The sequence below is a fragment of the Seriola aureovittata genome, chromosome 15 (genome assembly GCF_021018895.1).
Source record: "Seriola aureovittata isolate HTS-2021-v1 ecotype China chromosome 15, ASM2101889v1, whole genome shotgun sequence".
Classification (NCBI taxonomy): Eukaryota; Metazoa; Chordata; class Actinopteri; order Carangiformes; family Carangidae; genus Seriola; species Seriola aureovittata.
Genome location: NC_079378.1, coordinates 4,519,623 through 4,532,587, shown reverse-complemented (window position 1 = coordinate 4,532,587; position 12,965 = coordinate 4,519,623). Strand labels below are relative to the sequence as shown.

General features: G+C 44.0%; 1 protein-coding gene across 1 annotated transcript in view; it reads right to left on the bottom strand.

Moving 5' to 3' along the window:
• myo7ab (myosin VIIAb) overlaps positions 1-12,965 on the bottom strand; it is a 31,804-nt gene that overhangs the window by 2,068 nt on the left and 16,771 nt on the right. Inside the window, exons 23-48 of the mRNA XM_056396810.1 lie at positions 12,206-12,523; positions 11,892-12,101; positions 11,443-11,619; positions 11,233-11,322; positions 10,693-10,820; positions 9,823-9,949; positions 9,004-9,123; positions 8,520-8,693; positions 6,984-7,211; positions 6,153-6,323; positions 5,958-6,075; positions 5,728-5,854; positions 5,479-5,648; positions 4,839-5,029; positions 4,309-4,433; positions 3,954-4,111; positions 3,471-3,624; positions 3,062-3,217; positions 2,849-2,954; positions 2,025-2,138; positions 1,605-1,692; positions 1,302-1,408; positions 960-1,145; positions 590-706; positions 383-466; positions 74-193 (exon numbers count right to left, since the gene is read on the bottom strand). Coding sequence (XP_056252785.1) covers positions 74-193; positions 383-466; positions 590-706; positions 960-1,145; positions 1,302-1,408; positions 1,605-1,692; positions 2,025-2,138; positions 2,849-2,954; positions 3,062-3,217; positions 3,471-3,624; positions 3,954-4,111; positions 4,309-4,433; positions 4,839-5,029; positions 5,479-5,648; positions 5,728-5,854; positions 5,958-6,075; positions 6,153-6,323; positions 6,984-7,211; positions 8,520-8,693; positions 9,004-9,123; positions 9,823-9,949; positions 10,693-10,820; positions 11,233-11,322; positions 11,443-11,619; positions 11,892-12,101; positions 12,206-12,523 — 3,864 coding nt within the window. The remainder of the gene's footprint in view (positions 1-73; positions 194-382; positions 467-589; positions 707-959; positions 1,146-1,301; positions 1,409-1,604; positions 1,693-2,024; positions 2,139-2,848; positions 2,955-3,061; positions 3,218-3,470; positions 3,625-3,953; positions 4,112-4,308; positions 4,434-4,838; positions 5,030-5,478; positions 5,649-5,727; positions 5,855-5,957; positions 6,076-6,152; positions 6,324-6,983; positions 7,212-8,519; positions 8,694-9,003; positions 9,124-9,822; positions 9,950-10,692; positions 10,821-11,232; positions 11,323-11,442; positions 11,620-11,891; positions 12,102-12,205; positions 12,524-12,965) is intronic.

Below are 12,965 nucleotides of genomic sequence, written 5' to 3'. Positions count from 1 at the left end.
AAAGCGAAATGCCCAGACTCTTATTTTGTGGTTATTCTGACCAGTGTAAAACGCTGTAAATCCAGAGGCTCACCAGTGAGGTTTCACACAGCAGTTTGCTGCCTCTGACCAGGTTTCCGATGGTGATGTGGAAGTACGTGTTGCCGCTGCTCCAGTTGGAGATTTTAGTGAAGGGGTGAGTGGTGAGGATGTCCTGCAGGAGACACGACGAGTCAGATGAGCACAGAAACAGACTTTATAGACTGAACTCTGCAGTTCTCGGCATTTGGATCATAGAAAATAGCATTTTAGTGTTTTTAAATACTGAAAACGTGTACAACAGGGAACGATTTTAATCACGGAAACAAACTACTGTGCACAAATATGATAAATCTGGACCCACCTTAGACTTTGGATCAATCAGACTGACTCCATGTTTGTTGATTGCTATCAGGAGGGTTTCTGGGTAATTTGGATCAGTCGTTTGCTGCAGAGAGAACAAAACAGGAGAATTAAAAAACTTCACACACAGTGTCGTGACGACAGATGTAATCACCATCTTCATCATCAGCTTTTCTGAACTAGTGACTGAATGAATGAACGTCTTCACCTTCACTTCAAAGAAGGCGGAGCCAAACGTGGGCCACTTGTAAATGATTTTGAGGAGGGAGAGTTTGGCTTCTTCTCGAGTCTTCCCTGCGTGTTTGTTGTACAGCGACAAGACGGACTGAGATGGAAACACATACGAAAACGAGTTAAAAACATTTTCCGAACACTTACAGAACACTCGATGTGTATTGTGTTTCTAATAAAAAGGAGCTCTGACATCAGTGAAAAATATATGATCAAACAAACACTTTTATTCTACATCTGAGGCCGTGAGCTCAGGTGAAAAACATGTCCTCCATGTGTGAGTGTTACCACCTTCACACCCAAACCAGATCTCGCTCAGTCTTTGCAGCTTTTAAATGTCAGCTCACCCGCTTCCAGTCGTCGGGGGACAGGTGTCGGACCTGGTCCTGCGGGACGAGCTCCCTCAGGATCTTGGAAATGTTCTGGAAGTGGGATTTATCCTCGTCGAACTTCACCCTGTAGATCAGCGCCGCCAGCTGGTGCACCTCCTCCCTCGAACACTTGTGGTAGCCTCGCAGGTACTTAGGCAGCTCCTGCAGAGAGAGAGAGAGAGAGAGAGAGAGAGAGAGAGAGGACAGTCAACTCCCGAGATCAGACACAGCGTTTCAATCGTCTCAATCTTTGGAAGATCGTCATTAAAGCAAGAACCACTGGAGACTAAGTAGGAGCTGAATGCATTCATCACTCACCTGGTAGTAGTGGAAGATCGAGTCGGCCATGGAGTCTTTTCCCGGCATGGTGTTGGTCCACAGCTTCTTCATGAAGAACACCTGATACGTCAGTGAAGGCACTACACCTGCACACCAAGTGGACCGTTACATTTCTACCACGTTAGTGCCTCTAACTTTGGTTCAGTATCTCTTCTACTCATTCTGACTTTCTGGTTGTTAAGTTTAAAGTGTAAACAGTAACTTTTTTTAGATTTTATTTTGGAAACATTATCCTCGGGCTTGTGCACGGGCAGCAGTTTAAAGACGAGCTGATTTTCTTACCGTCTTTTACGTGTCTGGCTTTCTTGATCCAGTCGGTCAAGTGCCTCACAAAGTCGAAGAAGAAGTCGCCGTCGGGCACACTGATAACCTGGAGAGCCAATCACAAACATTTGCTCGGGAACAGCTACTAAATGCACCTTGTTTTTGTTGAACTTCCACTTTCCACCTCAGTGCATGAAAATGAAACCCAGGCCGCTGTGACTCAAACTACATGTGCAATTTTTTTCTTATCAAATAAATAAATAAAACATTTAAACAACAAATTCACATGATTAAAAGATGAAATGATCTTTTCACGTATTTGCTCCACAGTCAGTAGAGCAGCAGCAGCAGCAGCAGCAGACAGTCACTGATGAAGACAGAGCTGTGTGCTTTGAATTATTTGTTGTAGTGGAGTCCAGACGATCAGCCGCTCCTCACCTTGTCAGTGATCTTGACGAAAAGGCTGAAGCCCTCGGAGGATTTGAGCATCAGACGTCCGGAGATGTTGTGGCAGAAGTCTTTGGCTTTGGTGCTCGACTCCACCTCAAACACCTGTGAACACAAACAGGACAAACTGAAGAAGAGGAGAACAGCAGGTACAGTTTATGAACGCTGATGCTGTTGGATGTAAACCTTGTAGACGATTGTTTTCATGATCCATTTCCAACTATTTTCCAACCTTGTAACAACAACAACAACATATACCATATACTGTAACAACATACAAGGAGTCAAAACGTCTCAACAGAATCTGCATTAATAATTGTTTTTTACTTTGAAAGAGAAGGAAAAAAAAAACACAGAAATCTGATTCGTCTACATGAAATAAAACATATTTTCACCCAAGTATTTGACATAATTTACATTTTAATTGCTATTCTTATTATGAATAATCAATTATGAACGGTAAGGCCATTTTATTGAAAACTGGACAGTGTAACTAACAGATGAGTCTCCACTGTGACTCTGTGTTTTGGATGAAAAAATATTATATTAACTGAAGGTCACAAAGAGAAGCTCATGTTACGATATCCCATTTTAAAAAGGACAATACCAGCACACTGTGACCAGTCACCACGACTAATACAACGGTAACTCGACCAGATGATCCCAGCGCAACAACAGTGGATGTTTGTCCGACCACTGAGATCCACATTATATAATAAAACTGCTCATTCTAACCGCTGGTGCAGACAGACGGAGTCAGAGCACTTCCTTTTCGTTGCATTAGGTTGATGTGAGAAAACACGGACGTCGCTCACCTCGTCTGAGTCGTCGGGGAAGTAAACTTTGTGGAAGATCTGAGTGGTCTTGTGCTGGATGGCCTCCACCTCCACCAGGTGAGGGGGATACTTTCTCGATCCATTTCTACAACAAATAAAAAGAGAGGAGGGATGATATGGATGTAAACTGAACAGAGGAGTGTGTTCAAGAAAGAGAAAGACATCAAGTATGTGTGTGTGTGTGTGTGTTACCGTAAGGCTTTCTGTAGCCGCTGCATGCAGTCCGGAGCCAGCGGATAGTGCTTCTTGGCCTGGAGGAACTTCTGGACGTGAGGCAGCAGGATGTTACTGGGAGGAAACAAACCAGTGCAGAGCCACAGCAGCTCCCAGCCCTTCTCCTCACTGTACCTACACACACACACACACACACACACACACACACACACACACACACACACACACACACACACACACACACACACACACACACACACACACACACACACACGCACGCACACACAATTTGAAATACTTTATTTGAAACCGCCAATCACATTCATAACGATTCACAGGCCTCAGATGGTCTCATATATTCTCCCACGCTCGAGGGTAAAGAAACAAAACCTTCTCTTCTTAGTTTGTTTGTGAACATCAGACCTACTTGATGGGATTGTCGGTGAGCTGTTTGAGAACCTGACAGAAGATCTCGTCTTTGAGCGGCTCGGCCTTCAGCGCTCCTTCAAAGATCTGATCGGTGAGCTCGTTGACAGAGCGCGCTCGTTTGGACGGGTAGTCGCCCATGTACTTCATCACAGGTACGGACTCAGTTAAAGACACCAACAAAATACAAACACTGAACTGTGTGGTGGAAGCAGGTTCATTGATGAAAACATTTAAAACACACACAGCACACTATTATTATATTATTCTATTTACATACATTTTACAATATCATATTAGCATCTTCTTTGTAGTAAGATTTATCATTTCTTGTGTTTATTGTTTTTGTTGTTGTCATCTACACGTCTGTCCATGTGTTCCCTTATGTCACACTTGTCTTTGTTATTGCAAAGTCACTAATAAAGAAAATAAAAATAAAACACACACATACAGCAGTACTGACACACCCTCCACTAAAGGATATCTATGAAGGCCAGGCAGGCCTCCTGGGAGAGCTCCTCGTGAGCCAGGACTTTCTTCAGCAGAGGCTGTTTGAGAGGCTCCCTGGTGCAGCTCCACAGACGCTCCTTCCCTCGGGCTTTAGAGATCATCACCCTGCTCAGAGTGCTCTTAGGAGGAGCCCTGGAAACATGCAGGAGGGGTGGGGGGGGATCTGAGCATCAGAGACTCAAAATACTCAAACACTCGCTGTAAATGTGCAATAAAAAAAAATGATTAAAAATGATTCTAATAAAAGGTTAGTCTTCACAAAGAGGCTAACGCAAAATTACTCTTATAAATATGGAGTCGGTCTCTACATGATAGAAAAAAACAAACACCTGAAGTAGTCGTAGGAGAATTCCTCCAGCGTGTAGGCCTTTGTTTTGTCCTCACGGTCGGAGAGGTTCATCTGGGACAAACCGATGGATTCTCGCCTCTGATCGGGAGTCATGGTGACCAGAGCCTGAGACGCAGAGAGAGAGAGAGAGAGAGAGAGACAGAGGGAAGAAAAGAGGAGAGTGCACTCAAAAACAAAAACCTCATCGTGAAGCGTAATTATATAGATCTGATAAAACGTATAGAGGGCTGCACATCACTACGGTTAACGCAAAAGCCGGGACGCTGCGGAGACATGAAGGTGGCAAATGGAACAGTTGGTTCTGTAGTTGATGTGTTGGATGCATTTCTACCTACGATTTAACGTTTAAATTAAATTTAAGATGTTTTGATACAAGACCTGCAGGTTTCCTGTTTATAGCAGCCAGATTACTGCAAAATGAACGTGGTAATGTTCGACGGTGTTGAAGTTCTAGACAGAGCAGTAATCAATAATCGACAGTTGTTTGATCCTTGTCGTGGCCCCACTCACCACTATGTCGTACTGTGGTCTGGTGACAGTGGGCAGCACGTAGACGCAGTCAGCAGGGAAGTCTCCTCTCTGTTTGGTCCTGTCGTTGATGCCGTGAGCCCAGCCGGAGTTCATCACATGCTCTCCGTCGTGTTCGTCCAGGATGATCAGATCCCCTTTGGAGAAACTGAGGAACGGGGAGTCTGCCCCCACTGTGAGATGAAGAACACATCAAAACTAGAATCAGCTCCTCGTGGTTGTAACCCTCCTTCACTCAGACTAGTTCATCCCTGTTTATCCAGCGTTTTGTGTGAAATTTTGTCATAACTGCTGCGTCTTGAGTAATGGCCAAATTGTGTTTTATGAGGTCACAGGGACCTTGACCTTTGACCTTTAGCCACCAAAATCTAATCACTTCATCCTTGAGTCCTAGTGAATGTTTGCGCCAAATCTGAAGACATTCCGTCAAGGCGTTACTGAGATATCGCGTCCGGAACAACGGGAAGTAGGACGGACAACCCGAAAAACAACATGTTAACGGTTCAGCTTTTCAAATCATCTACAGAAGCAGCAGTTTGAGCAGTTACACCATCAGTCTCTCTGAGGTGATGTCACAACGTGTCAAAACAGGCTTTCTTTTCCAACCATCGCTGAGTCTTACCGGGGTTGGGACAGTCCAGGAGTCCCACCACATACTTGGACCTCTTCCTCAGACCCTCCAGGAAGGAGACCACCAGGTCGCGGATGTCCTCTGCGTTGTTGGAGGTGAACGTGTACTCATCTCCCTTCATGGTGGCCAAGGTGAAGCTCTGGCCCTGGAGTTTACCCCCTCTGCGAAATGAAATTTACTTTAACCATACACTTTGCATTATTCATATAATCAGATCATTTAAACTTGGTGCCGTCGTACCTGCTGCTGGACACAGCAGTGATCTCTGGGAAGGAAAGCTCCAGAAGAACCTGCTCCTGCTCGTCCACAAAGTAAACCCCGGTCCAGTTCACTGCCACGATCACGTCGTTCTTGGGCAGACTCGGCCCTGTGAACACACACGTCATGCGTCATATCGGCGAGGAACAACAAAGATTCATTGCGACACACAATGAGAATACAGACTGTTGGTGCGTGTTGTGTTCACCAACCTGAGAATTTGAAGGCCTCGTAGAAGCGTGAGAAGAGTAAAGGCCACTTTAAACGAGCGAAATCCACCACGTCCTCCTTCACCTTCTGCGTGTTCATCCTCCTCTTCGTGTGTAATCCCTGAACAATCAGTCGCAGTTAGTTCAACAGCAAGATCCTTAAAAAAACAAAATGTCGGTTTTGACTGTGGCAGGTACCTTTTTGTGGGCGCTGATGATGAGCTGAACCCACTTCTCTGCCGTCTTAGTCGAGGTGATTTCTCTGTCGGGGATGTAGGAGGGGATGAGGCTGAGCAGACGCTCCTGGAGGATCTCGGAGCCATAATCCACATAGTACTGCTGAGAGGCCAGCTCTGCTAAATCCTCCTCCTTCCAGACGCAGACACAGAGCGAGGAGGAGATCACAAGGAAACAAAACACGTATCTGATGAAGTGACTGAAGATTTTCTTTTTTCTGTCCGTCAGTCTCTATGAAAACTTATACAACCTTTTCAAACATAATGAGCATGGCAACATTCCCTCGATCTGTATGTGGAGTTTTATGTTTTATTTGGACAAGTTTCTGGCTGCACATTTTCAATTTTGAGCAAGTATATTTATTGATTCATTGAGCAGATTTGAAATTTTGGCTTGTTTAGGATGACTGAGCCCTGAACCCCATGTTTCTTAAATGTAGTTTCAAACCGTTTAAGCTTTGGAAATAATATCTCAACCATTGGACTGATTAACATCAAATTTAGTTCCAGGCCGTTTCCACTAGTGTGACCAGCACTACATCCACAAGGTCTCCATGAGGGATTATCCTTAACTCTGTACTGTTGTTTGTTTTTTTATTCTTATGTATGTGTATCAGTGCAGATGTTGATGTCTTTTTAAAGAAGGAAGCAAATCGAAAGAAGGTTGGAACTTTAGTCTCACTTTCGGTTTCCAGGCGGAGTACTAAATCGGCGCACAGCTGATTGGTGATTGGTAGTAAATATTTAGTTAAGTAAATAAGAGGTGAATGTGAGAGTGGATGTATTTGCTCACCCTCTCGCAGCGGTACTCTCCGAACTTCACCCCGCGGACGATCTGCTGGTAAATGAGGTTTGTGGCGGCGTAGTCCTCAGCGGGGTTGTGCCAGGGGCTGAAGATCTCCTTCCTGAAGAACAGCCTCCAGGGGGCGTTCCTCTCCTGGGCGCCCTGCTCCTTCGCATACTGCTCACACTGGGAGACGGCGTCCATGACGTGGTCGCTGCCGCTGCCCAGCGACGACACCTGACAAAAAAAAAAACACCAATGTTTCACCAATTTATTCAGTAACATGGCGAATACGCAACCACTATGTACAGCCTCCGTCCTATCTGAGACAACTGTTCAATGAGACGCCAAAATGACACTGTACTGTAACAAACACCATGTACAGGGACACCTAGCTAAAACTAATGCAGCCTAAACCAACCTGCAATAATCCTACCTTCATGAAGGTTTTAATGTCATCAATGTCATTTTGGATGTTCAATGTCATTTTGGAGGCTGTAGTTTGTGGTGCTGTTGAATTGTATTGCATCCTACAGAGAGGAGTTTCTGTTGTTTAGACTACTCTCAGTGATATTTATGGGATGGACAAAGAAACTCAAGGCGACCACAAAGAGACACAGAACGACTATAAAGAGACACAAAACAAACACAAAAGATGAATTGACTACAAAGAGACACAAGACGACTATAAAGAGAGAAAAACACAAAGAGACGTAAAACGGCTACAAAGAGACACAAAACGACCACAAACAGATACAAAAGAAGAAGCGACTACAAAGAGACACAAAACGACCACAAACAGACACAAAAGATGATGTGACCATAAGGAAACGCAGAATAACTACAAAGAGACACAAAATGACCACTAAGAAACACAACATAAGCATCTACATAGAAATGCAGAGTGACCACAAAGAGACACAAAATGACACAAACGAAAACAAAGAGACACAAAACAACACAAATGAAAACAAAGGGACACAAAACGACCACAAAAAGACACAAAATGACACAAGATGACCACAAAACGACGCAAAACGACCACAAAAAGACACAAAACAACCACAAAGAGACACAAAACGACACAAAACGACCACAAAGAGACACAAAAAGACACAAAACGACCACAAAGAGACACAAAACGACCACAAAGAGACACAAAATGACCACAAAGAGACACAAAGAGACACAAAACGACACAATACGACCACAAAGAGACACAAAATGACACAAAATGACCACAAAAAGACACAAAACAACCACAAAGAGACACAAAACGACACAATACGACCACAAAGAGACACAAAACGACACAATACGACCACAAAGACACAAAAACAACCACAAAGAGACACAAAAAAAGAAACAATTACAAAGCAACTCAAAATGACCACAAAGAGACACAAAATGATTGGAGTCGCATTGTTTGTAGTCGTTTTATGTCCCTTTCAGTTTGGGGGTAAATATGAGGGTGGGGGGGGGCTTTTACATGTCTCTGCCCAGGGGCCCCAGTGTATCACGATCCGTCCGTGGTTCTGGTTTTACCTTGTCAAACAGGGCGATGTACAGTGAGAAGCCAAATCGATCTCTCAGGTTGATCTTGTCCGCCAGAGCGTTGCAGAGCTCGCTGGCCGTGGTGGCCGAGTCTGCCAAGAGGGTCTTGGTGGTGCCATCCATAAATGTAACTGGTAGCATGATGGGCTTCTTAGATTTAGTGGCCTTAAGGTGCAAAAAAACAGATTCAAATTTAAGTATTTAATAACAAAGTGTTCAACGGTAATTCAACATTATGTCCTAAAAATCTCACATTTATAAAAACAATTCCACTTTTCTCGAAGAAAATCAATTTAATTAAAGAATTTCCTTGAATAAAATAATATTTGTTTTATTTCATGTAGAGCTCAAATGCAAATAAGTAAAATTTCCTCACCCAACTTGCAGATTTGGACTTGTTTTATGATTAGTTATGATTAGTTCCTGAAGATTCCCTGACAACAGCAAAACACAGAGCAAGAAGTAAGTTGAATACCTGCAGTTCCAACCACGATGGCGGCTGAGTCCGTGTACGATTGACAAATGTCCTCCTCAACCTTTCCTCGCAGTACGGAGCGTAACCAGGGGGACCGTTGATCAAAAACGTCCGTAAATACTAGAAACACAGGGAAAAGGATCAAGAAGAAAAAAAACCTTCATTAAATCATCATTAAACCAATATAAACAGTATTTGAGTGGAATCTTCCTTTACTAACTTTATTTACTTTTAATGTCTTTTATTTATTTATTTATTTATTTTCTTTGATGGCTTTTATGGATTTCGGTTTCTTTCTTTGATACAACCTCAGACTCCCGAGCTTTTATGATGGAGACACAGAGACGTTGTGACTGTGAGTGTTTCCAGTAATTGATTTGCTCCGTCTATTCCCTCAGGTGGATTCTGCCTTTTAGGACGATAAACAGGATTTATTTGCTCCGTATCATGTTTTTCACAACAAAAACTGCTCCTCAGTCTGGGATCGATGAAGTGCAGACATCGGACAGGAACGACGGTCGGTAGAGATGTTGTGTTGTTGTGTTGTTCTTTGAGTAAAACTCCATCTTTGTAAATCTTTTATTCTGTTTTGGTTTCAGTGAGATTGCTGACTTTTCAACATCTTTCCTCTCCCTTTAAGTGTATTTTCATCACTTGCAATCTTCATTTCCTGAGTGTTTGCACCAATAGTTACAAACATGAGCAACAAAGAGTAAAAACAAGCAACAAACGAGGAAGAAAAATATCATATCACTTCAATATCACCTAACATCGGGACGTATACCCAACAGAGATGGAGAGGAGCCAGATGTTTCTTACTTTGACAAACTTTTCGGACGGGGCGAAGCAGCCTACGCAGAGCGACAGCAGGATCCATCCTCGGGCGTGGCTGCTCTTGGACGGGTTCTGAGTGAGCTGTTTGCAGATCTGACAGTAGATCTCGTCCCTGAGGCGGAGAAACGACACCAGATCAAAACCATCAAACTTCTGCAGTTCGAGAACTCTCTGAAGAAGCAACTTAGGAAATAACTCGACCCTGAGGGTGAAGCTTAAAACACATTTATCTGGAAAACGTGCTCCTACTTACAGGGAAGTGAGCAAAAACATGAGATTTTAATTTCTTAAAAAGTATTAAATGTACTAAATAGTGAAAGAATATCGATAGAATAATAATTGTACTGGCCGACCGAGTGCATCCGTTCAGTCAGAGAAGAACAAAGGTGACCTCTGACCTTTGGATCTGCCTGAGCCGGCTTGAGATTACAATAGGATTATAATGGGAAACTAAGTAAATCGGATTTCAGTGTAATATTACCTTTATCTTTCCTCGACTATCAGGCCAGAATTTCCCCTTCTACAAAATCTAAACTATTTCCTCAGCACATTCATGCTCCTGAGAGGATTAACCTTTTCCAGTTTGGATGCTCAATGAACTTTCCTCTAAAACTAGAGGGTTTGTTTTCTAGTACCAACCACAAGTCAGTTCATAAGAACATAAAATCTCAGTATGTGATTGATTTTTTCAGCATAATAATCCAGCAGGGTGTCAGCAACACTGCGGCCACAAGGGGGCGCTAGTGAGGCATTAAAACATTAAAGCTTATAGATTTAAAGCTGCAGGTCTGGATTCTGTGAAGACATTATTAAAAGGAAGTGGCAGCATTAAAACCACAGCTGCTCGTAGGTCACCTGAGAGCGGGGCGTAAGATGCCGTTGCCGATGATGAAGTGAAGCTTCTCCAGGTTGGAGGTGGGTCGGTCCTCCAGCATGCTGTTCCCCTGGAGGGCGTAGTCGCCATCTGTCAGCCGCCTGGTGACCTGCCGCAGACATTAAAGAGATAAAATTAATAAAAAGAGACGACAAACACTTAACATCACAGACCTGATAACCCTGTACAATACATCCAGGCTCCTCAGATCTTTGGACGATCACATCCACCCCACCCATCATCTCTTTCCAATCATAACATCAAATCAAAACATATTTATTCTCATCAGAGTTCCAGCCACGATAAGCTGTCGCCCTCATTTTGTTTGCTTGTTTGTTGTGCTGTTTTCTTTTCTATTGATGTTTGATTTTCTGTGTTGATTGTTTGTGCTATATAAATGAATTTGAATTGAAAATATTTGCTATTGTCAGTGTAAGTGGCAGCTAAAAGCTAAAATTACAGATGTATAAAGATAAAACACTGGTGATAAGATCAGAAGTTGTTGCTGGTTTGAATCTCACCTCCTCCGTGATCTTGGTTTTCCTCTTCAGGGTGAGAGACACAAGTTTATGTCTGACGCTGTTCCTCTTCTGGATGTCTATGGAGCTGTTCTGTAGACACAACGACAGTTTGATTACAGCTTCCACTGTTGGTGCTAGATGTGACCATCAGTAACGTGACCGTCCTCCTTCCTCATGCTGGCAAAATGCTCAACACTAATTTCCTCCCACCTCTCCTTCCACCTGCAGCTCCTGCAGCTCCCTCTTGTAGGTCCTCTTGCCGAGGGTTTCGTAGATCTTGGTCATGACGGGGATCTTCTCACTGCCGTCATTAATGACCATCTGGCACTTGGGCTCAGGGAGATCCCCCATGAACCTCAGCACGGTGATCCAGACGGCTAATGCAGCCTGGAGGACAGGACAGGACGTTTAAATCAGCAGAAAGGTGAGTAACACACGTGCTTCGCTTTGTTGACCTCTAACGACAACTAAGGAGAAACCCTGCTTATGCTAAGCTAGGCTAATTAACACACAGACATGGGAGTGGTATCAATCTCGTCATCGAACCCTGGGACAAGAAAGCGATTAATCATATATCCTAAAATATACAACTGTTCCTTTAAGTGAGTTAAATAATGTGAATAACTGAGTGAACAGCTGAGATCACAGGTCAGTCTCACCAGCTGATCTCCTTCATCCTCGTGGAAAAGCAGAGGTTGTTTCAGCGGCCGTCTGATGTAGGTGTGAGTGGAAACGCCCTGGAAGTAGGTGGCCGCAAACTTGGAGAACTTGTACTCGGACAAATCCTCCTCTTCTTCGTCAGGTAACGGCGGAGCTTCATTCAGCACCTCCTCCTCGGCCTCCTCGCCGTGAGGAGTGTTCTCCAAGTCCTGCGTGGCGGGAGAATACACGCAAAGAAACGCATCAATAAAATACCCAGTCAGGATGAGACGGAAACAGGAACAGCAGAAAAACAAAAACCACAAACACGTACTTCAAAGCCAGATGGCGCTTGTCCGTCCTGATTGGGTAACGGCCCCGAGTTCCCCAGGAAACCGAACACACGGTCGACCATGTCAGAGTGATCGACGGGCTGCTCCTTCTCCCTCTCCATCTGCTCCAGCATCTCCTTCTTCCTCCTCGCCTCCTCCCTCTCCTCCCGCTCCCTCTCCTCCTGCTGCTGGACCAGTTGTACGAGCCGCTGCTGGTGTTTCCTCTCGGCCTCCGCCTTGGCCCGCCGAGCCGTCATCTGGTTTCGCAGCTGCTCCTCCTCGGCCAGGCGCTGGCGCTCGGCTTCCAGGCGACGCTGCAGCTGTGAGGGGAGGAAACAGAGGCACCAGGGTTCACAGAGGCAGGTAGGGTGTTGAGCCGAGTAGTATTTTACTTCTTCTGTTCTTTAATTCTTGTCTGTTTAAAACTAGAACTGAGGAACTGAGGGGAAACATCACACGTGTAAACAAAAAGACATTATTCTAAGAATTACATGACTAGACACCATTAATCAAAGCTGAACACAATATAAAGTACGTTTACCTGTTAATAAGGGCTTATGGTAAATGCTACAGCAGAATAAATTTAAACTTAGTATAATGTAATAAAAAGCAGTGTGGAGGTCAATGTCATAACACAAATATATACACAACATTGACAACATGTAACAGCAGCCGCCTCTGGACCAGTTCTTCCACTTGACGTCTTCATCGTCGGATCGCTGGAACCTGCTCAGGAATATTATCTGACATTTCTCTAAAAGC